At 46.4% G+C, this 27,669-nt stretch overlaps 1 protein-coding gene across 3 annotated transcripts in view; it reads right to left on the reverse strand.

Moving 5' to 3' along the window:
• Positions 1-26,164, reverse strand: part of TPP1 (tripeptidyl peptidase 1) — a 63,030-nt gene extending 36,866 nt beyond the window's left edge. For all 3 annotated transcript variants that reach the window (XR_003941835.1, XM_030199778.1, XM_030199777.1), the window contains exons 1-6: positions 26,072-26,164; positions 21,187-21,267; positions 9,186-9,325; positions 7,466-7,616; positions 1,261-1,382; positions 758-936 (exon numbers count right to left, since the gene is read on the reverse strand). Coding sequence is in view for 2 of the 3 variants with exons in the window: in XM_030199778.1 (XP_030055638.1) it covers positions 758-936; positions 1,261-1,382; positions 7,466-7,616; positions 9,186-9,325; positions 21,187-21,267; positions 26,072-26,082 (684 nt within the window). In the remaining variant the exon portion in view is untranslated. The remainder of the gene's footprint in view (positions 1-757; positions 937-1,260; positions 1,383-7,465; positions 7,617-9,185; positions 9,326-21,186; positions 21,268-26,071) is intronic.
• Between the last annotated feature and the right edge of the window lie 1,505 nt (positions 26,165-27,669).

Below are 27,669 nucleotides of genomic sequence, written 5' to 3' on the forward strand. Positions count from 1 at the left end.
CAACAGAGCTCATGAGCACAGGGTCACAGCACGGGGTCAGAGCTGTCACAGCACTGGGAAACAGCTCACAAGCACAGGGTCACAGCACAGGAACAGAGCTCACGAGCACAGGGTCACAGCATGGGAACAGAGCCCACGGGGACAGAGCTCACGAGCACAGGGTCACAACACGGGGACAGAGCTCACAAGCACAGGGTCACAGCACGGGAACAGAGCCCACAGGGTCAGAGCTCATGAGCACAGGGTCACAGCACGGCAACAGAGCTCACGAGCACAGGGCCACAGCACAGGAAGAAAGCTCATGAGCACAGGGCTACAGCACGGGGACAGAGCTCATGAGCACAGGGTCACAGCACGGGGACAGAGCCCACGAGCAAATGGTCACAGCACGGCAACAGAGCTCACGAGCACAGGGTCACAGCAAGGGAAGAGAGCCCACGATCACAGGGTCACAGCACGGCAACAGAACAGGATCACACATAACCTCAAGAAAGAATTTTCAATTTAAATCTCTGATTCTCTGATAAGTAAATGGATTAAACTATGTCATATGTAGACTGCAGGGTTAATACCTGACACCTAGCACTGCCAAACTTGTCAGATCTATGCAAATCTAGCAAATGCTGGGTTTTAGATATTCCAATGAACGTGTATGTGGGGACATGGTCACTCTACAGATCTACTCTTCAGGACCTGACGATTCTAGCTCAGTTGTCAATTATTACATGCTAGAATGTCTCAGAGACTGTGGCATTACCTGAGCACACGCTTGACTGTTATTCGAAGCTGATCCGATGTCACTGTCAGACAGGTTGTATCGCTTTCGGATGACAGATGGCATCACTCCCAAATGAAAGGTCCCTTTCGGTGGCTGAGGCTTCCCCCAACCTCTGCTCAGTACTTTCCTCTCCATGGGAAACCGGTGAAGGCCACCCACTGCCACCCGAGAGAGTACAAGGAACAGTTTCAGTGCATGAATCATGTAGACACACAATGAGAACAGACTCTCAGCAGAAACAGTCTAAATCCTCTAAACAGCTCCTGCCAGAACATTCTGCCACTGATCCATTCCACCACCCCAGCCCCTCACACAAGCCAGCTACGGGGATACCTGTGTCCAGCATGTCATATGAGCCTCTCGGACATATTCTAAGCTTTAACATTCACTGCTGAGGTAGGCAAAGACAAGGCCACTAGGTTCTGCTCTCTCCACTTCTCACAGGCCCTCTTAAACTCGCACCCAACAGATGCACATCTCACCAAAGTCGATGTGATCCGAAAGTTCCTCATACACTTCGTAGGGCACTGGTGACCTCACTATACTCTGCTCCCCCTTCACATAACGACCGAACTTGGAGCCTGGCAGCAGCTTCTCAGCTGTTCTGTAACAGAGAGAAAGACAGACAGGGAGAGAGTAGTTAGAGGTGAGGTAGAAAGCAGTGAAGTAAGGAGAATTTGAAGCCCTGCAAAAACATTCAACACCCACCATAGCATAACACTAACTGCCAGGACAACCCCATGAAAAAGCAGCACTGCAACTATCACACCAGGTTCAGAAATACCAATTACAGAGAAACAAAACAAGTTAACTGCTATGTATAAACCCTAAAAATAAAAATAGCTATACTGGGTCACAGCAGTGGGCCATCCAGCCGAGTGTCCTGCTTCCAACAGTGGTCAATCCAGGTCACAAGTACCTGGCAGAAACCCAATTAGAAGCAACATCCCATGACACCAATCCCAGGGCAAGCAGTGGCTTCCCCATGTCCATCTCAATGAACGTTTCCAAATCTTTTTTAAACCCAGATACACTAACTGCTGCTACCATATTCCACCAGAAGAGAGCTCCAGAGCTTAACTATTCTTTGAATGAAAAAATATTTCCTCCTATTTGTTTTAAAAGTATTTTCATGTAACATAGTAACATAGTAGATGACGGCAGAAAAAGACCTGCACGGTCCATCCAGTCTGCCCAACAAGACAACTCATGTGTGCTACTTTTGTGTATACCCTACTTTGATTTGTACCTGTGCTCTTCAGGGCACAGACTGTATAAGTCTGCCCAGCACTATCCCTGCCTACTACTACTACTACTATTTAGCATTTCTATAGCGCTACAAGGCATACGCAGCGCTGCACAAACTCCCAACCACCAGCTCTGGCACAGACCGTATAAGTCTGCCGAGCACTATCCCCGCCTCCCACCACCGGCTCTGGCACAGACCGTATAAGTCTGCCCAGCACTATCCCTGCCTCCCACCACCGGCTCTGGCACAGACCGTATAAGTCTGCCCAGCACTATCCCCGCCTCCCAACCACCAGCCCCGCCTACCACCACTGGCTCTGTCACAGACCGTATAAGTCTGCCCAGCACTATCCCTGCCTCCCAACCTCCAGTCCCGCCTCCCACCACTGGCTCTGGCACAGACCGTATAAGTCTGCCCAGCACTATCCCTGCCTCCCACCACCGGCTCTGGCACAGACCGTATAAGTCTGCCCAGCACTATCCCTGCGTCCCAACCTCCAGTCCCGCCTACCACCACTGGCTCTGTCACAGACCGTATAAGTCTGCCCAGCACTATCCCCGCCTCCCAACCTCCAGCCCCGCCTCCCACTACCGGCTCTGCTATCCAATCTCGGTTAAGCTCCTGAGGATCCATTCCTTCTGAATGGATCCTCAGGAGTGTCCCATTGAGTGTCCCCTGGTCTCTGTACTTTTGAAAGAGTAAAAAAATCGACTCACTTCTGCTCGTCCTACACCACGCTGGATTTTGTCGACCTCAATCATATCTCCCCTCAGCCGTCTCTTTTCCAAGCTGAAGAGCCCTAATCTACGAGAGGAGCTCCAGCCCCTCTATCAAATATAGAATAAGGTACCACATAGAAACAAATGGGTCAATATTCAGCCGATTCTGGTTGCTGACCAGCACTGGTTAAATTAGATTGGCCATATTCAGCAGCAGTACCCACATACCTAACTGGGCACAGACACAGCTGCTTTCCATGACTCTTCAGGCTTCACCCCCTGGACATCCTGGCACTAACCAGAAAATAAGGTGTGACCACTGTCGTACTTTGAGCAGCACTTTGCAGATAGGTGTCTCTGAAAATCTGGCGACCCTTGGAGAGGGCAGAAGCCTCTCCTGACAACTTAAACCATAAATCTCAGCCGAAATCCAGGCCAAAGTATCAGCCTGCCTGTCTGACATTGCTGCCTGGATGTCTCAGCGCCATCTGAAACTAAACATGACCAAGACTGAGCTTCTTATCTTTCCCCCTAAACCAACCTCTCCTCCTCCCCCATTCTCTATTTCGGTGGATAACACTCTCATCCTTCCTGTCTCATCAGCTCGTAACCTTGGGGTCATCTTCGACTCCTCCCTCTCCTTCTCTGCACATATTCAACAGACTGCTAAAACCTGTCGTTTCTTTCTCTATAATATCAGCAAAATTCGCCCTTTCCTTTCTGAGCACACTACCAGAACCCTCATCCACGCTCTTATCACCTCTCGCTTAGACTATTGCAACTTGCTTCTCACAGGTCTCCCACTTAGCCATCTCTCTCCTCTTCAATCTGTTCAAAATTCTGCTGCATGACTAATATTCCGCCAGTGTCGTTATGCTCATATTAGCCCTCTCCTCAAGTCACTTCACTGGCTTCCTATCCGTTTCTGCATACAGTTCAAACTCCTCTTATTGACCTACAAGTGCATTCACTCTGCAGCTCCTCAGTACCTCTCCACTCTCATCTCTCCCTACATTCCGCCCTGGGAACTCCGTTCACTGGGTAAATCTCTCTTATCTGCACCCTTCTCCTCCACCGCTAACTCCAGATTCCGTTCCTTTTATCTTGCTGCACCACATGCCTGGAATAGACTTCCTGAGCCGGTACGTCAAGCTCCATCTCTGACCGTTTTCAAATCTAAGCTAAAAGCCCACCTTTTTGATGCTGCTTTTAACTCCTAACCCTTATTCACTTATTCAGAACCCTTATTTTATCATCCTCACTTTAATATTCCCTTATCTCTTATTTGTCCTGTTTGTCTGTCCTAATTAGATTGTAAGCTCTGTCAAGCAGGGACTGTCTCTTCATGTTCAAGTGTACAGCTCTGTGTACATGTAGTAGCGCTATAGAAATGATAAGTAGTAGTAGTAGTAAACCAAGCTGTATATCAACCCCATAGAGAATGAGAGCAAAGACCATATGACCCATCCAGTCTACTCTTTCATATCAACTAATGAGCACTACAATCCCTTCCTCTCCATCAGAGATCATCTCTGCTTGTCCCATGCTTTCTCGAATCAAATATCGACCTCAACTCCAGTGGGAAGCTATTCCAGGCATCCATCACATTTCTTAAATCAAAGTCACTCAACTGTATCAAGTGTTCTTTGAGTACAGCAGGACATAAATCCTCACCTACCTAGGGCTGATGTCACCAACGGAGCCCAGCAAAGGAAGCTCTACTCCAGCAAACCTCTAGGAGCATTGAGTAGGCCCACATGGGACCTCCTCAGTCCATAACTAGCTAAAGGGACAACTCCTTTGGGAGGTGGGTGAGCTGTGAGGATTTAAGTCCTACTGTCCTTGGAGAACACCTGCTACAGGTAAGTAACTTTGTTTTCTCTAAGAACAAGCAGACCTATGTGACTTCCTAGCTGCAGGCTGCCTTCAACAGAAGAAAGGGGAAAAAAATCAACAACAGATGCCACAACAGGCAGACATCAAATCATTTTTTGGTGGCTATGAGCTCTTTTTACAATGTTTTTTTTCTTCTCTTTTGAAGTAAAGGGGCTAAGGGGACAAGATTTTTTTTTGTTACATTTGTACCCCGCACTTTCCCACTCATGGCAGGCTCAATGTGGCTTACATGGGGCAATGGAGGGTTAAGTGACTTGCCCAGAGTCACAAGGAGCTGCCTGTGCCTGAAGTGGGAATTGAACTCAGTTCCTCAGTTCCCCAGAGTCCACCACCCTAACCACTAGGCCACTCCTCCACTGTTGCTACTATTTGAGATTCTACATGGAATGTTGCTATTCCACTAGCAACATTCCATGTAGAAGTCGGCCCTTGCAGATCACCAATGTGGCCGCGCAGGCTTCTGCTTCTATGAGTCTGACGTCTCCACAGAAACAGAAGCCTGCGCAGTCTTCTACATGGAATGTTGTTAGTGGAATAGCAACATTCCATGTAGAATCTCTAATAGTAGCAACATTCCATGTAGAATCTCCAATAGTATCTATTTTATTTTTGTTACATTTGTACCCTGCGCTTTCCCATTCATGGCAGGCTCAATGCGGCTTACATGGGGCAATGGAGGGTTAAGTGACTTGCCCAGAGTCACAAGGAGCTGCCTGTGCCTGAAGTGGGAATCGAACTCAGTTCCTCAGTTCCCCAGGACCAAAGTCCACCACCCTAACCACTAGGCCACTCCTCCACAAATCGACTCAGGAGGACTGACTGGCCAAGTCTGCTGTTGTTTCGGGAGTGCTGCTCTCAATAATAAAGTGATGCAAATGTAAGGAAAGATATCCATGTTGCACCTCTGCAAACCTCTTCTGCGGAAGCTGATTCAAGTGGGCTACTGAAGTTGCCAAATGACATGACCCTCTAGTCAGCCTAGCCTAGGCATAAGCAAAAGAAATGCAGCCTGCTAGCCAACTGGAAAGTGTGTGTTTGCCGATGGCAGCCCCATCCCAGAAGAAACAAAAAGCTGGGTGGGCTTTAGTTCGCTCCAGATAGAAGGCCAAAGCTGTCTTATAGTCCAAAGTGTGCAGTGCACTTTGACTTTTGTGGGATGAGTGTTTAGAAGAAAGGTTGAAAGGACTAATGGCTGGCTAAGATGGAACTCTTATCAACTACAAGATTCATACAATTATTCAAAACAGGAGGAAAAGACCCCAGACGCTGCCAAAAATTTTTCACCTGCCCGGTGGTCAGGGGATTGGAATCAGCAGATCATTTGCAGTGCGCTCTCTGAAATTCGCTGCCAGCCTGCAAATGATCTGCTGATTCTAATCCCCTGATGAAGCCACCGTGAAACGGGTAGCTGCTGGGATTCAGCTACTGCAGATAAGGGCTCACTCTTTAAGCTGCTTGATTGTCTTTTGAAACGCATTTCTCTGAGTGAATATAAGACATGCAGTTTTACTTGTCAATGAACACTGTTGTGATAGCCTACATGAAGAAAGCAGGTTTTTGACCACTGATTACATCAATCATTGTAAGACCATTATCCTGACTTGTTAATAACCAGGTAGGTGGAAAATTATTGGCAACGTCCGAGGTCTTTTCCTCCTGTTTTGAATAATTGTATGAATCTACTGTGACCACTTCTGGTTGATGGAAATTAGCTCAGTGTGGACTTTACAGTCATTTGTTTGTTTGTTGGAAATTCTGACACTACCTTGGAAGGAACTTCAGATGAGTTCAAAGAAGCAATCTATTATTGAAAAACTTAGTACAAGGTGGCCTGGAACTCACTGACCCTAACAGCTCACATTCTCTGGCAATGAATTCCAGCGTTTAATTACATGTTGAGTGAAGAAAACTTTTCTCCAATTCATTTTGAATTTACTACTTTCTCCCAGTATTTTCGTAAAGAGTAAACAAGCAATTCAAATCTACTCGTTCCACTCCACTCATTATTTTATAGACCTCTATCATATCTCCCCTCAGCTGTCTTTTCTCCAAGCTGAAGAGCCCTAGACACATTTGGGATACTCTTGTTTACTTATTATTATTTTTTTAATTATTGCATTTGTATCCCACATTTTCCCACCTCTTTGCAGGCTCAATGTGGCTTACAATACATCATGAATGGTGGAAATATATAAGAGAATAGACATTTAGTATTACAGAAGGATCTCGGTAACATGATAATTTTGTTGCTGTAACTTAGTTATACTCATTAATTATCTTTGGCTCACACCTTTTCTGGTAGTAGCTCAAGGTGAGTCACAGTCAGGTAAATTCGATATTTCCCTGCCACAATTTAAGTCTGTACCTGATGCAATGAAGGCTTTCGTGACTTGCCCAAGGTCACAAGGAGCTGCTCCTCTGATTCTCAGCCCACTGCACTAACCACTAGGCTAGTCCACCACTTTAAACTACTGGGCAAAAAGCAGCAGAATATAAGACTTGAAATTAAATTCAAATTGCTATTAATATTCACCTGGATTGTCTGCTGAGCTGTGTTCTCTCCTAAAACTGCAATATCCACCCCAAATGCAGTCCTGAAACCCAGTGCTCACAGAGTACATCCGAGACCCCAGCACTCACCCTGAGTGAATGCCAAACTGCACTCTCTTCTGTGGTCCCAGCACTTACCCCTCATGTATACTGTGCTGTACTTGCCCTCTAGACTCCACAGTGCTCTGTCCAAGACCCCAGCCTAAATTTTGGGTGCACACTGTACTGGGGTTTCAGACAGCAATCACCCACTTCCAAGCCCCCAGCACTCACCCTACTGTCATGGAACACTGCAGAAAATCCAAGGTCTGTACCGTCTGGCAGTCCTCTATTCCGAATTTCTGCAGCCATTTCTGTACTGTAGTTTGTGTTACACTGGCAGGTTCGATCAGGGAGCTCACTCCCTCCAAGGTAAGATACCGTCCTGAAACAGACAATGCAGATCAAGAGAACATGTGAGGGAAAGCCAGCTGCTGAACAGCATTTAGACCGGCAAACTGGGGTGAAAACAGTGTGGTGGTGGTGGTGGTAGAGGGATATGAAACAAAGTCTAATCAGTAAGGGAGAAAACAGAGGTTGCCGTGAAGGGGGGAAGGATAGACGCTCTCATTCTCACTGTACCTGGGGATCTAGGGGTGGCGAGGAGACTGTGCAAGAGGTGGAGTGAGGTTCTTTTCTCATCTTACCAAGGGGGTGGGGGTTGGGGAGACTATGCAAGAGAGGGCTGGGGTTCTCACCATACAGGGAGGAGTGTGGAGAAATTGTTCGAGAGTTGGGGTGAGGTTCTTTTCTCAGCATACTGGGGGGGGGGGGGGGGGGGGTTCTTCTCACCAAACAGGGAGGAGTGTGGAGAGATTATGCAAGAGGTTGGGTAAGGTTCTTATTCTCACCATATTGGGGGGGGGGGGGGGGGGGGGGAGGCAGGGAGACTGTGCAAGAGGTGGAGTGAGGTTCTTTTCTCATCATACCAGGGGGGGGAGGGTGGTTGGGGAGACTGTGGAAGAGAGGGCTGGGGTTCTCACCATACAGGGAGGAGTGTGGAGAGATTGTTCGAGAGTTGGGGTGAGGTTCTTTTCTCAGCATACCGGGGGGGGGGGGGGCCTTTCTCACCATACTGGGGGGGGGGGGGGGTTCTTCTCACCAAACAGGGAGGAGTGTGGAGAGATTATGCAAGAGGTTGGGTAAGGTTCTTATTCTCACCATATTGGGGGGGGGGGGGGGGGGGGGGGGGAGGCAGGGAGACTGTGCAAGAGGTGGAGTGAGGTTCTTTTCTCATCTTACCAGGGTGGGGAGGGTGGTTGGGGAGACTGTGGAAGAGGGGGCTGGGGTTCTCACCATACAGGGAGGAGTGTGGAGAGATTGTGTGAGAGGTGGGGTGAGGTTCTGTTCTCACCATACCGGGGGGGGGGGGGGGGGGGGGGGGCTTTCTCAACATACTAGGGGGGAGGGGGTCCTCTCACCAAACAGGGAGGAGTGTGGAGAGATTGTGCAAGAGGTCGGGTAAGGTTCTTATTCTCACCATACTGGGGGGGGGGGGAGGCGAGACTGTGCAAGAGGTGGGGTGAGGTTCTTTTCTCATCATACTGGGGGGGGGGAGGGGGTTGGGGAGATTGTGCAAGAGAGGGCTGGGGTTCTCACCATACAGGGAGGAGTGTGGAGAGATTGTGCGAGAGGTGGGGTGAGGTTCTTTTCTCACCATACTGGGGGGGGGGGGTTGGGAAGACTGTGCAAGAGGGGGGTGGGGTTCTTCTTACCATACAGGGAGGAGTGTGGAGAGATTGTGCGAGAGGTGGGGTGAGGTTCTTTTCTCACCATACTGGGGGGGGGGGGTTGGGAAGACTGTGCAAGAGGGGGGTGGGGTTCTTCTTACCATACAGGGAGGAGTGTGGAGAGATTGTGCAAGAGGTGGAGTAAGGTTTTTATTCTCACCATACCGAGGGGGTATGTGCAGATACTGTGCAAGGGATGGGGGGGGGGGGCTTTTTGTTCTCACCATACAGGGGGTTGTCTGGGTCTGAGATTCTTTCCACCAGATCCTGCAGAATGTCCACTCGCTGCTGCTTCAAGGCAAAGGTAAGTGTGACATTTTCTGATGCAGAAAGGCGGCCCATGAAGGTCCATCCATCTGGGATGCTGGTTAGGGAGAGAGAAGGAAAGTGTTACAGGAGCAAATACAGGAAACACAAAGTAGTGTAGCGTTTCTAACAGTGAAGGAGGAGAAGGTGAGCAGGTTCTCCAATATTCCACCTTTAACCCAGAGGCGTAGCCAGACCTCAGATGGGCCACTGGGCAAACTGGGTGGGCACATGTAGTCTCTACATCCCCCTCAGAGCCAACATTAATACCTAAGCTGGTGGGGATCCTCAAGCTGTACCAGCAGTCCTTCAGAGACAACAGCAGCTCCCTTTCATTCTTGCTCCAGCTGTGCAAAATCTGAGCGTGTTTGGCAGAGGGAGGCCAGCGTGACAGCAGCACATACACAGTGCCACCGGCTAGAGCAAGTAGGAAAGGAAGCTATTCTTGCCTCTAGAGGACCTATGCAGCTGGGAATTTTGGGTGAACCTGAGTCCAAAGTGGGTGGGCCTGTGCCCACTCGGGCCCACCCATGGCTACACCACTGCCCAGGATAGAAGGGGGGCTCCTGTGGGGAAAGGGCCAGAGTGTCTCTTATAACTATCCCCTCACCTCCCTTCATCTATTCTCACAACCACTCAAAGAGGTAAACTCTCATTTCATCTTCATACATGCAGACAGCTTCCAAAAGTCCTTCTCTGAATATTTCTTTCTTCAATGATTTATAGTTACATCACCGCTATACAAGAAAAGAAAATCATGAACTATAAAAATAAACATCAGAAAACTAATACAGAATTAGTCTCCCCCCAACCTTGCCACAAATATAACACTCAGGGGGCATCGTTATCAACGTGGAGTACCATAAAGACATGTTATTTTACCAGTAACTCAAGTTACCAGTAACCATTTTATGCAGCGAGACCTAGTTACTAATAACTGGGGTTAACAGTAAAATAACAAGTCATAACAGTAACTTCCCCCTTAGTTACTAATAACTGGGCTAAACAAAACAAGCAGACAGCCAATTGGCTAGGGAAAGCCCCTATGATGTCACCTGGGGGGGGGGGGGCTTTCAGCAAGGAGATTCCCAAGCAAAATTATAGGGAGCAGAGGGAAGGCAAGTAAACTGGGGGAGGAAGGAGAAGACCAGCACCAGAGCACTGCAAAGAGAAGGAGACGGGGGGCAGTGGGGCCAGCAACTACTGCAGGGGGAAGGAGAGTGCACCAGCCCTAGCACATGTGCAGAACAGGGACACTTACCGGGAGACGGTTCTGCACATTCCCTACCGAGCTGCTTGCTGAAATTGGGTGCAGCTCATTTCCATGCGATTTCCTTTCAGCACTGCTCGCTATTCAGAAGGAATGGATCCTCAGGAGCTTAGCCGAGATTGGGTGGCAGAGCTGGTGGTGGGAGGCGGGGCTGGTGGTTGGGAGGCGGGGATAGTGCTGGGCAGACTTATACGGTCTGTGCCGGGGCTGGTGGTTGGGAGGCGGGGATAATGCTGGGCAGACTTATACGGTCTGTGCCAGAGCTGGTGGTGGGAGGCGGGGCTGGTGGTTGGGAGGCAGGGATAGTGCTGGGCAGACTTATACGGTCTGTGCCAGAGCCAGTGGTTGGCAGGCGGGGATAGTGCTGGGCAGACTTATACGGTCTGTGCCAGAGCCGGTGGTGGGAGCGGGGCGGGTGGTTGGGAGGCGGGGATAGTGCTGGGCAGACTTATACGGTTTGTGCCAGAGCCGGTGGTGGGAGACGGGGCGGGTGGTTGGGGGGCGGGGATAGTGCTGGGCAGACTTATACGGTCTGTGCCCTGAAAATGACAGATACAAATCAAGGTAAGGTATACACAAAAAGTAGCACATATGAGTTTATCTTGTTGGGCAGACTGGATGGACCGTGCAGGTCTTTTTCTGCCGTCATCTACTATGTTACTATGTATATTTACAAATCGGTAAGTTCTACCGAAGATCTAAACACATGCAGTTTTTAACATGAACTTTTGTGCATCAGGCCCTGAAACTCTTCACACTAAGGGAGGAGGAAGCTATCAATGTGGCCTACTGTTAAGACGTGTTATTTTAGAACAGGCCCCATTTTATGCAAAGAGACCTAGTTACTGGGGTTAACAGTAAAATAACGTCTTAATGGTAGCCCACGTTGATAACATCCCCCCCCCCCCCCCCCCCCCCCCCCACGGTGTGATAAACTAGCCAGGAACATCCTACCCCTTTATAACCCCAAGAGTCCAAAAAGAGGATGGTTTCACATCCCTAAACAGGATAAGCTTGTTGAAACAAGCACGTTTTTCTTCTAAATAAACAGACATGATCGGGTAGGAAGTTAGTATAAAAAGTGATGCTTTCTTTAGGTTCTGTCATTGCTGCTGCAGGTGGAGCTCAGAACATCTTGAAAAATGGAGAGACCTCTCCCAGGGAAAATCTCCGTAACGAATGTCCTGTTACCTGTACAGGTGCCCAATCAGGATACAGAATACAAACTTAGGGATTCCCTAACGCTGGGGGAAAACTGTCATAATGCAACTTTCATAACCTATGAGAAGGAAGGTTCCAGCTATAGCATCCCAGGGACTCCACGGACTAAGAACAAGATCACCACAAGGTGGCGCCATGATACATGGCATAAGCATAAAGTATAAATCTGAAGAGGACAAGGCCAAGACTCAGAACCAGCTGGAGCTAAGGTCAGGTGAATGGAAAGTGTGAGATGACTGGCAAGGTAATACTGTTCTCAGCACACATCATATTTTTCCAAAAAATCAAGTTTCAAGTTACATTATCTCTAAGGCAACATTGGTGAGAAATTTAGAAATCCTTGGCATGGTATACCCTTGATTATGGGGCTCATTTTCAAAGCACTTAGACTTACAAAGTTGCATGGGCTCATTTTTGAAAGAGAAAAGGTCTAAAAAGTGGCATAAATCAGCATTTGCATCTTTTGCTTGCCAAAATGTTCAAATCGCTATTTTTGAAACCTATTTTGCGGACATTTATCTATGCATTTTGTATGCAGTACATCTAAATGACAGGGCGGGGGGGGGGGGGGGGGGTGTTGGGGAGGTGGGATTAGGGCATTCCTAACACTTGGATATTTTTCTGCCATAATGGAACAAAACCAAAATGTCCAGGACTAAAACGTTTTGAGCTAGACCTCTTTTAATAACGACTAAGCCACAAGAAGTGCCCTAAATGACCAGATGATTACTGGAGGAATAAATGAATGATCCCCTCTACCCCCATACTAGTCTCTATGACAGCTTCAGATGTTATGGCCAGTCCTATTAGCAGGACCCTGGAGTAGCCTAGTGTTCAATGTAGTACACTGCAGAGAAAGGGACCCAGACCCATATCCCACTCTAACTGTTACACTTGTGGTGGAAAGTGTCAGCCCTGCATAACCCATCAAAAACCTACGTACCCACATATAGGTAACACCTAGGGTTACCATATGGCTCCAGAAAAAGGAGGACGGATTGAGCCAGCCGGGTTTTACTTCCATTGCTTTCAATGGAAAGCAATTGCGCCAGCTGGGTTTTACTTCCATTGCTTTCAATGGAAAGCAATGGAAGTAAAACCCGGCTGGCTCAATCCGTCCTCCTTTTTCTGGAGCCATATGGTAACCCTGGTAACACCTGCAGGCATACAGGCTATTGTAGTAGTGTACAGTAGGTTTTTGGTGGGTTTTGGAGGGCTTCCCATACAATATAAGGGTGTAACGGTGAGATATGTACCTAGGAGCTTTTAATGTGAACTCCATTGCAGCGCTCCTAGGGTACCCCACTGCTTTGTTGGGGTGTCTGTGTGGCCACTCTAAGCATGATGGCTCCTCCTCCTACATCCCAATGGCTTGATTTTGTGCATTTTTCACTTGGATGGGTTTTTTTTTTTTTTTTGAAAATGGACCAAAAAGATAAATGCACAGAGCACATGCACATCTAGCAAGTGGCCATTTTGAACAAATAAAAGACAGACATTTTGCTGTTTCAAAAATCACTATATTTGTTATTCGGATTCTGGATGTTTTGAGCAAGATCATATCAAAAGTGCCCCTCTATGTAACTTTGTAAGTTAAATGCTTTGAAAATATGCCTCTATATTATAAAGAATAAGTTTTGGGGTGGAAAATAATAAATCAGCTTATTGAATTTTCTCCAGATTTAAAATTGACTTTTGGTGAACATTCAGTTATATCAGAGACATTTTCTATGTGTAAAACATGCTTTACACAATTTCATAAATAAATTTACTAAACTCAGACATCTCTTCCTCAATTCAAAATTGCCCTCAAGACTTTCCTTTTCAATGATGCTTATTGCCTGGTTGAAAAGTGAGGTGAAGGAAGCTATTAGGGCTGAAAGAAACGCCTTCAGAAAATGGAAGAAGGAACCGTCTGAAAATAACAAGAAGCAGCATAAGGAGTGTCAAAGCAAAGGCAAGGCGCAGATAAAGAAGGCCAAGAGGGATTACGAAAAAAAGATAGCATTAGAGGCAAAAAAACATAGTAAAATTTTTTTTCGGTATATTAAAAGCAGGAAGCCGGCAAAAGAATCGGTTGGGCCGCTGGATGACTGAGGGGTAAAAGGGGCGATCAAGGAAGACAAAGACGTAGCGGAGAGACTGAATGAATTCTTTGCTTCGGTCTTCACCGAGGAAGATTTGGGAGGGATACCAGTGTCGGAAATGGTATTTCAAGCAGACGAGTCGGAGAAACTTACTGACTTCACGGTAAACCTGGAGGACGTAATGGGGCAGTTCAGCAAACTGAAGAGTAGCAAATCTCCTGGACCGGATGGTAGTCATCCTAGAGTACTGATAGAACTGAAAAATGAGCTTGCGGAGCTACTGCTAGTGATATGCAACTTATCCTTAAAATCGAGCGTGGTACCGGAAGATTGGAGGATGGCCAATGTAACGCCGATTTTTTAAAAAGGCTCCAGGGGAGATCCGGGAAATTATAGACCGGTGAGTCTGACGTCAGTGCCGGGGAAAATGGTAGAGGCTATTATTAAAAACAAAATTACAGAGCACATCCGAGGACATGGATTACTAAGACCAAGTCAGCACGGCTTTTGTGTGGGGAAATCTTGCCTGACCAATTTACTTCAATTCTTTGAAGGAGTGAACAAACATGTGGACAAAGGGGAACCGGTTGATATTGTGTATCTGGATTTTCAAAAGGCGTTTGACAAGGTACCTCATGAAAGGCTACAGAGGAAATTGGAGGGTCATGGGATAGGAGGAAATGTCCTATTGTGGATTAAAAACTGGTTGAAGGATAGGAAACAGAGAGTGGGGTTAAATGGGCAGTATTCACAATGGAGAAGGGTAGTGGGGTTCCTCAGGGGTCTGTGCTAGGACCGCTGCTTTTTAATATATTTATAAATGATTTAGAGATGGGAGTAACTAGCGAGGTAATTAAATTTGCTGATGACACAAAGTTATTCAAAGTCGTTAACTCGCGATAGGATTGTGAAAAATTACAAGAGGACCTTACGAGACTGGGAGACTGGGCGGCTAAATGGCAGATGACGTTTAATGTGAGCAAGTGCAAGGTGATGCATGTGGGAAAAAAGAACCCGAATTATAGCTACGTCATGCAAGGTTCCACGTTAGGAGTTACGGACCAAGAAAGGGATCTGGGTGTCGTCGTCGATAACACACTGAAAACTTCTGCTCAGTGTGCTGCTGCGGCTAGGAAAGCGAATAGAATGTTGGGTATCATTAGGAAAGGTATGGAAAACAGGTGTGAGGATGTTATAATGCCGTTGTATCGCTCCATGGTGCGACCGCACCTTGAGTATTGTGTTCAATTCTGGTCGCCGCATCTCAAGAAAGATATAGTAGAATTGGAAAAGGTGCAGCGAAGGGCGACTAAAATGATAGTGGGGATGAGACGACTTCCCTATGAAGAAAGACTAAGGAGGCTAGGGCTATACAGCTTGGAGAAGAGACGGCTGAGGGGAGACATGATAGAGGTATATAAAATAATGAGTGGAGTGGAACAGGTGGATGTGAAGCGTCTGTTCACGCTTTCCAAAAATACTAGGATTAGGGGGCATGCGATGAAACTACAGTGTAGTAAATTTAAAACAAATCGGAGAAAATTTTTCTTCACCCAACGTGTAATTAAACTCTGGAATTCGTTGCCGGAGAAAGTGGTGAAGGCGGTTAACTTAGCAGAGTTTAAAAAGGGGTTGGACGGTTTCCTAAAGGACAAGTCCATAAACCGCTACTAAATGGACTTGGGAAAAATCCACAATTCCAGGAACAACATGTATAGAATGTTTGTACGTTTGGGAAGCTCGCCAGGTGCCCTTGGCCTGGATTGGCCGCTGTCGTGGACAGGATGCTGGGCTCGATGGACCCTTGGTCTTTTCCCAGTATGGCATTACTTATGTACTTATGTTAACATTCACCCACATGGTGGGAGGACCACCATGGGGGGCTCCCTCGTGAAGACATTCCCACTGCAGCACCTTGTGACTCTGGGTAAGTCACTTAACCCTCCATTGCCCCTGGTACAAAATAAGTACCTGAATATATGCAAACCACTTTGAATGTAGTTGCAAAAACCTCAGAAAGGCGGTATATCAAGTCCCATTTCCCTTTCCCTTATGACATCACAATATCAGAAGTGAGCCAAGTATCAGGCAATCAAGCCATTGTGACATCACTGATGAGGTTGGCTCTTATTGGTGGAATGAGTGGAGGAGTAGCCTAGTGGTTAGTGCAATGGACTTTAATCCATTGTGACATCACTGATGAGGTTGGCTCTTATTGGTGGAATGAGTGGAGGAGTAGCCTAGTGGTTAGTGCAGTGGACTTTGATCCTGGGGAACTGTATTGGGCAATCAAGCCATTGTGACATCACTGATGAGGTTGGCTCTTATTGGTGGAATAATGAGTGGAGGAGTAGCCTAGTGGTAAGTGCAGCAGACTTCAATCCTGGGGAACTGGGTTCGATTCCCACTGCAGCTCCCTGTGACTCTGGGCAAGTCACTTAACCCTCCATTGCCCCTGGTACAAAATAAGTACCTGAATATATGTAAACTGCTTTGAATGTAGTTGCAAAAACCTCAGAAAGGCGGTATATCAAGTTCCATTTCCCTTTCCCTTCCCTAGCTAAGGGGCCCTTTTACAAAGGCACATTAGGCGCTATGTGTGTGTGCCAAAACGAGACTACCGACAGCCTTCCGTGCCCTGGTGGCAATTTCAGATTTGCTGCACGCCCATACCGCCTGTATGATTTACTTATTTATTTCCTCCCACGAATGTCGTTTCCAGCGGTAATCGGCACTTGCCGCGCATGAGCTGTTACCGCCTGATCAATGGGTGGTGTTCAGGGCTCAGGCCAGTTTGGGGTTTTGGGTGCGTGCTGGTTTCAGTTTTACCACAGGCTCTTTTTCAGTCCCATTTTAAAAAAAGCCCTTTTTTGCACATGCGGTAAAAACTGGCTCGACATGCACCCAATACACACACCTATGCTACCACAGTCCACTTTTTACCGTGGCTTAGTAAAAGGACCCCTAAGGGTTTTTTTTGGATCAATATATAAAGATATTGGGAACTATGTTGGACAATAAATTATCCATGGAATCTCAGATAAACTCAAGCAGATTAAGGATTATTCCTAAATACTTCCCAACCGATTTGTTGAGACTTGTAGGCCAGTCATTAATTCTTAGCAAGTTGGGACTATTGTAATATTGTCTACTTACTGAGAAAAATACAAACCACCCAGAAAATCGGATAAAATTACAGCTTATTTCATTAAACTCCATTGGCTCCCTGTTGAAGCCAGGATAACCTATAAATTAGGTTGTTTGCTACGGAAAATTGCACATGGACTAGTGTCAAGTTATTTGATATCTATTGTGCATTATTCACTAGGTGGAAATCTGTATAATACTCGTAATTTTCTTCATAGTAAGTCCTAAAGGCAATATTATGAAGAAATATTTATAAGTTAGTTTGCATATCAGCCAGGTAAATTTTGACAATTGTTACCCACTAATTTATGGTCATTAATTACCTACAATATGGTTAAGAAGGGTTTAAAGAATTTACTGTTCTCTGAATATGTGATTAAGAAAAAGATTTGTATCTATGCCAAATTTTTAATTGAGGTTACATCCTAGACGTATTGTGATCTAATCCACTTTGAACTCTGAAACCCAACTGTACCTGTAACCCTCTTCCTAGGGTTAATGGAGTTCCGCCATCCTTTGCTGTTACGCTGTCTGTTCCTACTCTAGCTTCCCCTTTTAATCGATACTACATTGTAAGCTGCCTAGTTGGCTTGTCTGTAAGGTGGAGTAGAAAATGCGAATAAAATTTGAAACTTATCTGCTAAGTGCAGAGACAGTGTTGGAACCACAATATAACATCTGACACCCACAAGAACGCACAGTGGCATATCTGTCATCAAAACCTGCATCCAGGTAAGGGACTGGATTACACTTAATCAACAGGCAAAACACCACTGGGAGGCGGGGCTAGTGGTTGGGAGGCGGAGCTAGTGCCGGGCAGACTTCTACGGTCTGTGCTCTGAAAATGGGAGATACAAATCAAGGTAAGGTATACACAAAAAGTAGCACATATGAGTTTATCTTGTTGGGCAGACTGGATGGACCATGCAGGTATTTCTCTGCCGTCATCTACTATGTTACTATCAGCTTATTTTCGAAGGAGAAGGGCGGCCATCTTCCGACACAAATCGGGAGATGGCCGGCCTTCTCCTAAAGTTGGCCAAATCGGTATAATCGAAAGCCGATTTTGGCCGGCTTCAACTGGTTTCCATCGCAGGGCCAGCCAAAGTTCAAGGGGGCATGTCGGCAGTGTACCGAAGGCGGGACGAGGGCGTGGTTAAGAGATGGCCGGCCTCGGCCGATAATGGAAAAAAGAAAGCCAGCTCTGACGAGCACATGGACAACTTTACTTGGTCCCTTTTTGTTCACGACCAAGCCATGAAAAGGTGCCCAAACTGACCAGATGACCACCGGAGGGAATCGGGGATCACCTCCCCTTACTCCCCCAGTGGTCACCAACCCCCTCCACCCAAAAAAAAAATTTAAAAACATTTTTTTGCCAGCCTCTATGTCAGCCTCAAATGTCATACCCAGCTCCATCACAGCAGTATGCAGGTACCTGGAGCAGTTTTTAGTGGGTACATTTGTGGTGGTAAATGGGAGCCCTCCAAAACCCACCAAAACCCACTGTACCCACATCTAGGTGCCCCCCCCCCCCCCGTTACCCTTTAAGGGCTATGGTAGTGTTGTACAGTTGTGGGTAGTGGGTTTTTGGGGGGGGGGTTGGGGGGCTCAGCACACAAGGTAAGGGAGCTATGTTCCTGGGAGCAATTTCTGAAGTCCACTGCAGTGCCCCCTAGGGTGCCCGGTTGGTGTCCTGGCATGTGAGGTGGACCACTGCACTACAAATGCTGGCTCCTCCCATGACCAGCCAAATCTCAACATTTGACTTGGATTTGGCCGGGTTTGAGATGGCCGCCATTAGTTTCCATTATCGGCAAAAACCGATGTCGGCCATTTCTAAGGGCGGCCCAAATGTTGAGATTTGGCCGGCCCCGACCGTATTATCGAAACTAAAGATGGCCGCCCATCTTGTTTCAATAATACGGTCGGGTACGCCGCTTTACGGGGCCGTCATTAGAGATGGGCGCCCCCGTTCGATTATGCCCCTCTATGTTACTATGTTACCACTACTAAAATCGCTCAAGGCCACGGAAGCCACATTAATCACTGCTACTTACGCCTTGTAGCGCTATAGAAATGATAAGTAGTAGAAGTAGTAGTAGTACTCAGAGCAATTAGGGTTTATCATTATTATTATTTGTAATGTTATTAGCAGGTTCCCCTCTATAGACCTAAGTAGACTATTTCTAAGAGCTAATTGCTGATAGAGATTCCTAATTAACTTTCCAGCCTCCTAATTTGTTCAAGGACCTATAAATCAGAGATCAGGCCTGGGGTGAGTGGGAGGAAATTAAACTCTAAACTGAGATTTCTCATGACTATCAGCTCTGCTCTACACTGATGCCAAAGTAAACTCTAGCCTATGAAACTGTAATACAGGGAAAGGGAAATGGGACTTGATATACCGCCTTTCTGAGGTTTTTGCAACTCCATTCAAAGCGGTTTACATATATTCAGGTACTTATTTTGTACCAGGAACAAAGGAGGGTTAAGTGACTTGCCCAGAGTCACAAGGAGCTGCAGTGGGAATCAAACTCAGTTCCCCAGGATCAAAGTCCACTGCACTAACCACTAGGCTACTCCTCCACTCATTCCACCAATAAGAGCCAACCTCATCAGTGATGTCACAATGGCTTGATTGCCCGATACTTGGCTCACTTCTGATATTGTGATGTCATAAGGGAAATGGGACTTGATATACTGCCTTTCTGTGGTTTTTGCAACTACATTCAAAGCGGTTTACATATATTCAGGTACTTATTTTGTACCAGGGGCAATGGAGAGACTTCAAATGCTAAACAAAAGAAAATTTCGATAAACTGCCTTTGCTAAATTAAACACTGAGATCACCTATTTAACTCTAAATTTACCTTTCCCTAAGTTTAAAAGCAATTTCCCAGCAAAAAACACGCCAGTAAAGAGATCCTCTCACTATCCTTTAACCCTTACTCCACCACAGCTAAGACTCCTGTGTGCTTATCCAAGACTTCACTGCAGAGAGTTGCATAGGGACAGAAATTTCACACATCCTCACCCAACCCCACAATTAAGCTCCTCCATCCCCACTCATGCCCACAGGAGCTGACGCTATTACTTACTCACTTCCAACCCTCTATTTCCAGCCTCCGGTAGTTTTGGGGGCGGTATTCACTATTCAACCAATAAGTGTTCCAAGTCTCAGTCTGGCATTTCGGCTACCACTCCGGGCATTCCAGGCCTCATTCTGGTGTTGCCAGAGATTTTGACTACAGTCCCGTGGCAACAGGTTTCATGAGATTCCCACGATCCCCATTCCTGTGCAGCTTCTCTACTTCATTCCTCATTCCTCCACAGTTAAAAGATTCTCAGTGCTTATTCCAGATTTTACCCCTCGTTCCCCTTCAGCTGAGGGGCCTCTGTTCCTATTCGTGGTTTTACCCCTCACTGCTGTGCTTATCCTAGACTTTTGCACTGCCAGCTCGATCCAGTTCACTCTCCTGTCTTATCCCCTTCGTTTGATCTAATGACTCCTCACCTTCCCTAATTCCACCTCCTCCTTTCCCCTCTTCTGCAGCTCAGTCCCCCCCCCCCCCCACCCCAACTCTGCTGGAGAAGTAAGGAGCAGTATATTAAGAAATGTCAGCCTTCCCTTATCCTGATTCCAGTCACACAGGATGGGCCATTAATGTGCCCTGTGGACATCTTAAGAGCTGATACCAGAAAACAAGGTGATGAGACATCGCTCCCTTCCTGCCAGCAAGGAAGAAGAAGTGTCCAGGATTTGCAAAGGAAGAGGGGAGGAAAAGAGGACCATGAAATCTACTTGAGGGAAGGGGGGGGGGGGGGGGGTTGAAATACCCATCATCAGACAGTGGCAGAGCTGCCAAGTTACCCAGTCCAATGAATGAAACTTTTGGCCAATCCTGGATTTGAACTTACATCCCAAATCAGTGTGGTACTTATGCTCCCGATTCTACCCACTAAAATCAGTTTTTCGGGTCCCATAAGACATCAGGAAGGGGCTGTCAGAAATCTAGGAATGGCCTAAAATCTCCCATCTGGACCTGGGTAACTCAGCAGCTCTGTATTGGTGGTTCCCCCTGTAAATCAAGCTCTACAGGATGACAGGAAGCGGCTGTACAATTTTTCATACAGTGAAAGAACAGCAGTAGATATAAAAATCCCAAACTGAAAAAGAAACCAGAGACTCACCTCAGGCTCTGATCCGGTTCCAAAAACAAACATTGCACTGGAATCCCAATGTACATGAGAAGGGCAACAAGTGAAGAGACCCTGTCAGAGAGAAGGGGGAGGGGGGGGGGGGTCAGCAGCGTAAGGACCACGACACAAGAAAATTGAGGGACTGCAGCAGGGAGCCAGCTGTAGAGCAAGATTTTGGTGAATTATGATTTGCAGCTACTGTGTACAAGCTTGTATGTTTTGTAGTGTAGATGAACATGCTGGGAATTAATACAATCAATCGAAAGGGTCAATGAAAACAGCAAACAACACCTTCTCAAATAAACTGTACAGTGGACCATCAGCGGTGATGCTCAAGCTTTCATATACTTACTCTAAGGTCTATTCACCCAGTTCTTCATCGGTCCAAAACGTGGCAAATCCTTTTAAATGTATTAATTAGTTTCAAAACTTTTATATATTTCTTTTGAAAATACATTTTTACTCCTCTTAATAACTGGTCAAGGGGACAGGTCATAAATGGAAATACTTTTAAAACAAATAGGAGGAAATATTGTTTTCACTCAACAAATAGTTAAGCTCTGGAACTCTTTGTCGGAGGATGTGGTAACAGCGGTTAGTGTATCTGGGTTTAAAAAACCTTTGGACAAATCCTACTCACCCCAATACCAAAAGATCCCAAGAAAATAACAAACGAAATCACTAACTACCACCCAGTAGCCTCTATTCCACTGGTAGTCAAACTGAGGGAAAGTATGGTAACCAAACAACTCAGTGATTATATAAACAAATTCACAATACTACATGAATCACAATCAGGATTCCGCCACCTCCATAGCACTGAAACAGTACTAATTACCCTCCTAGTCAAATTCAAGCAGAAAATAGCAAAAGGGAATAGCATACTTCTCCTCCAATTCGACATGTCTAGTGCGTTCAACATGGTAAACCATAAAATGCTACTAAGACTCCTAGATTACTTGGGGGTCGGTGGAAACATACTCAGTTGGATCAAGGGTTTCCTAACCACTAGAACATATCAACTGAAATCAAGCTCAAACATATCACCACCGTGGAAAGCTGAATGCGAAGTACCTCAAGGATCACCACTATCACAGATCCTTTTCAACCTAATGATGACCCCACTAGCCAAATCCTTATCCAACCAAGGCTTAAACCCTTTCATCTATGCAGACGATGTCACAATATACATTCCTTACAAACATGATCTGACAGAGATCATCAACGAAATTAAGCTCAGCAGGAACATCATGAACTCATGGGCAAATGCATTTCAACTAAAACTCAATACAGAAAGAACACACTGTCTCATCCTCTCATCCCAATACAATACAAACAAACCCACAAACATAAACACCCCAGATTATACCCTCCCTATCTCAGACAGCCTGAAAATTCTCGGCGTTACAATCGACCGTAACCTCACACTAGAGAACCAAGTGAAATCCACAACAAAGAAAATGTTCCACTCAATGTGGAAACTCAAACGCATGAATCCATTCTTCCAGAGAGAAATATTCCGCAACTTGATACTTGGAATCTATGTGGGTTGCAAAGAACAAATCATAAAGAAACTTCAAACTGCACAAAACACGGCAGACAGGCTTATATTTGGAAAAACACGATTCGAAAGCGCCAAACCCCTCCGAGAAAAACTGCACTGGCTCTCAATCAAGGAACATATTGCTTTCAAAATCTGCACCCTGGTTCATAAAATTAGCTACAGCGAAGCCCTGGAAAACATGACAGGCCTCATAGACCTACCTACCAGAAACACAACAGGATCAACACGAACATATCTAAATCTCCACTACCCAAGCTGCAAAGGACTCAAATACAAATCAACTCATGCATCCAGCTTTTCCTACAAAAGCACAGAACTCTGGAACGCATTACCAAAAGCCGTGAAAACAACGTACGACCACCTAAACTTCTGCAAATCACTAAAAACTAACCTGTTCAAAAAGGCATACCCTACCGACCCAACTTAAATGTCTGTGCCCTGCAACACAACCAAACCAAAGCATGTAATGGACATATAATAACCCTTCCTCTCTACGATTCCCTAATGTGTCCGTTACACATGAACCTTACTCTACCATAACATCACTTTGTATTTGTTCATACCGGATTTGGCGATCGCCATACGGTAGTATGTAAGCCACATTGAGCCTGCAAATAGGTGGGAAAATGTGGGGTACAAATGTAACAAATAAATAAAAAATAAATAAATAAAATAGCTTGCTTTTGAGACAGACATGGGAAGCAACTGCCTGCCCTGGGATTTTTTTTTGTATGGAAGGTTGCCACAATTTGGGTATCTGCCAGGTACTTGTGACCTGGCTTGGTCACTGTTTGTAAAACAGGATACTGGGCTAGATGGACCATTGGTCTGACCCAGTATGGCTACTCTCATGTACTCTAAGTCTGCTCCTGCTGTCAACCCACCTTTTATGCTCCTAAATTTAAGAGTAAAAATGTATGCACTCAGCCTAGTAAATTTTCAGAGGCCAATTTAGGACCATAAATCCTTTCCCCTCCTGGACTCTGTTCACTGCTAATGAGCAGAAAGCCCACTGATGGCAAAAGTCATATCAAACAGTAGCACATCTCTTTATTTTGTATTTATTGCACTTGTATCCCACATTTTACCACCTTTTTGCAGGCTCAATGTGGCTTACAAAGAAGTGGCATAAGAAAGGCTGGTAGCACAGAGGTGTAATTCAGAATACTTTGGCATCGGAGGAAATGTCTTGAATTGGTTCAAGGGGTTCCTAACCCTGCGCTCGTATCAAGTCACATCAAATTCAACCACGTCCAAGGCATGGATACCTGAATGTGGAGTCCCACAGGGATCACCTCTCTCTCCAACTATATTCAACCTAATGATGATCCCTTTAGCAAAACTCCTATCAAACCATAACCTCAACCCGTACATATACGCCGATGATGTGACAATATACATCCCATTCAAACAAGACATCAAAGAAATCTCCAGCGAAATCAATAAAAGTCTACACATCATGAACACATGGGCAGATGCATTCCGCCTGAAACTGAACGCAGAAAAAACCCAATGCCTGATACTCACCTCCCAATACAACACAACAGAATTCAACGTGATAAACACACCAAACCTAAAACTTCCAATCTCAGAAACACTAAAAATCCTTGGAGTGACTATCGACCGCCACCTAACACTCGAAACTCACGCAAACAACATAACCAAGAAGATGTTCTTCAGCATGTGGAAATTGAAAAGAATTAGACCATTCTTCCCAAGATTCGTCTTCCGCAGCCTAGTGCAATCCCTCGTCCTTAGCCACTTGGATTACTGCAACTCATTATACGCTGGCTGCAAAGAGCAAATACTAAGGAAACTTCAAACAGCCCAGAACACAGCAGCCAGGCTCATCTTCGGAAAACCTAAATATGAAAGGGCAAAACCACTACGAGAGAAACTACATTGGCTTCCACTCAAGGACCGCGTTACTTTTAAACTTGCACACTAGTCCATAAGATCATTTACGGTGAAGCCCCAGCGTACATGTCTGATTTAATAAACCTACCACCTAGAAACGCCAAAAGATCATCCCGAACTCACCTCAACCTTCATTACCCAACCTGCAGGGGCTTGAAGTACAAGACGATACACGCGTCAACCTTTTCCTACAAGAGCACGAAGTCTTGGAATACATTACCACGCAACCTAAGAATGATCAACGAACAAGCCTCCTTCCGTAAACTACTGAAGACACACCTGTTCGAACAAACTTATGGAAAGAGCCAATACACATAGAGACCACTCACTGTCCACAATGCAATACACATCCACATCTGATCCATCATCCCTTTATCCAGTCAACCATACATTCGTCCACGGAACTATGTACACTATATGTCTAGGCGCCTAATAATGCCCTTTTTTCCCATTGTCTCTTTCTAATGTCTCTATGTTTTGTCCCATTGTTATACTACCAACGATATTCGAATGCCTCGCACAACTCTGTTCAATGTAATCCATAACTTAGTTGTAACAAATGTATTTCTATTATTCAAGTCTTATTGTAAGCCACACTGAGCCCGCAAATAGGTGGGAAAATGTGGGACACAAATGCAACAAATAAAATAAAATAATATACAGCACTCCCTCAGCATTCTGGGTGTCCTGATTACAAAGAAGCACAAATTCTAAATATTAAAGCTTCCACCTGAGGGGTTTTTGCCTATAGAAATTCATCAAGGGCCACCTAAAAGGGGTTTTTTTGCCTATGATGAAGAGAAGACCTGACGGTCTATTTTAGCTCCGACGGATTGATATTGGATCTGGGAGCTCTTTGAGGCTTTTCCCCATACATCATTGTAATTTTGTATCAGGTGGAAGCTTTAATATTTAGAATTAGTATTCATCTCCACACCACCAAATATATTTATTTAGTTGATTCTACAAAGAAGCACATACACCAGCCACTACTTTACCAAATTAGGCAGATCCGAAGGGGCAGCTTGAAGGGAAAGAGGCCATGGAGAGAAACTTCGGAGGTGGAAGGAATCTGTGCCCCGAGAGCAAGAGGGGAAAGGGAGAGAGAGAGAGGAGAGCTGGATGAGTATAAGTGCAACCTGTGGGGTGAGGGGTGGGGAGAGACAGAGAAGGGGGAGAAAGGAGAAGAAAGGGCTGACGGGAGATGCAGAGGAATTACCCCACCTGCACCCCCAATACTTTCAAACGGCAAATGTACCCAGTGGCATCATGCATGAAATTCAGGGATATTTCTATTTCGCTGTGTTCAGACTGAAAACCAGGTTGTGGCTTAAGCAGGACAGGCTACAGCCTGCTCAGCCACTGCATAGCTGATCCCCCTCCCCCTCCTCTTACCGAGCTGCCATGCTCCCTTGTTCCTTCCTGCAGGGTAGCCGCTGCCACTGTCACCCTGTGTCTCTCCAGCACTCTTAGAAGTTTCCTGCCCTCTGAGCCCTCCTCCTCCTGCTCACCATGGCACTGAGTCAAAGGCCGGTCAGCTGACAACCATGAGGTATCACATGAGGCTGAGGAAGCAGATGGGAACCGGGAGAACCACCTGCAAACAGAAGGAGCCCTGATGAGAAACAGAATGAAACACCAGCTCCAAGTGACAGGGACCCAGGAGAACCCCCTGCAAACAGAAGGAGCCCTGATGAGAAACAGAATGAAACACCAGCTCCAAGTGACAGGGACCCAGGAGAACCCCCTGCAAACAGAGCCCTGATGAGAGACAGAATGAAACACCAGCTCCAAGTGACAGGGACCCAGGAGAACCCCCTGCAAACAGAAGGAGCCCTGATGAGAGACAGAATTGAAACACCAGCTCCAAGTGACAGGGACCCAGGAGAACCCCCTGCAAACAGAGCCCTGATGAGAGACAGAATGAAACACCAGCTCCAAGTGACAGGGACCCAGGAGAACCCCCTACAAACAGAAGGAGCCCTGATGAGAGACAGAATGAAACACCAGCTCCAAGTGACAGGGACCCAGGAGAACCCCCTGCAAACAGAAGGAGCCCTGATGAGAGACAGAATGAAACACCAGCTCCAAGTGACAGGGACCCAGGAGAACCCCCTGCAAACAGAGCCCTGATGAGAGACAGAATGAAACACCAGCTCCAAGTGACAGGGACCCAGAACCCCCTGCAAACAGAAGGAGCCCTGATGAGAGACAGAATGAAACACCAGCTCCAAGTGACAGGGACCCAGGAGAACCCCCTGCAAACAGAAGAAGCCCTGATGAGAGACAGAATGAAACACCAGCTTCAAGTGACAGGGACCCAGGAGAACACCGTGCAAACAGAAGGAGCCCTGATGAGAGACAGAATGAAACACCAGCTCCAAGTGACAGGGACCCAGGAGAACCCCCTGCAAACAGAAGAAGCCCTGATGAGAGACAGAATGAAACACCAGCTTCAAGTGACAGGGACCCAGGAGAACACCCTGCAAACAGAAGGAGTCCTGATGAGAGACAGAATGAAACACCAGCTTCAAGTGACAGGGACCCAGGAGAACACCCTGCAAACAGAAGGAGCCCTGATGAGAGACAGAATGAAACACCAGCTCCAAGTGGCAGGGACCCGGGAGAACCCCCTGCAAACAGAACCCTGATGAGAGACAGAATGAAACACCAGCTCCAAGTGACAGGGACCCAGGAGAACCCCCTGCAAACAGAAGGAGCCCTGATGAGAGACAGAATGAAACACCAGCTCCAAGTGGCAGGGACCCGGGAGAACCCCCTACAAACAGGAGCCCTGATGAGAGACAGAATGAAACACCAGCTCCAAGTGACAGGGACCCAGGAGAACCCCCTACAAACAGAAGGAGCCCTGATGAGAGACAGAATGAAACACCAGCTCCAAGTGACAGGGACCCAGGAGAACCCCCTGCAAACAGAAGGAGCCCTGATGAGAGACAGAATGAAACACCAGCTCCAAGTGACAGGGACCCAGG

Source organism: Microcaecilia unicolor, chromosome 4 (assembly GCF_901765095.1).
Source record: "Microcaecilia unicolor chromosome 4, aMicUni1.1, whole genome shotgun sequence".
NCBI lineage: Eukaryota > Metazoa > Chordata > Amphibia > Gymnophiona > Siphonopidae > Microcaecilia > Microcaecilia unicolor.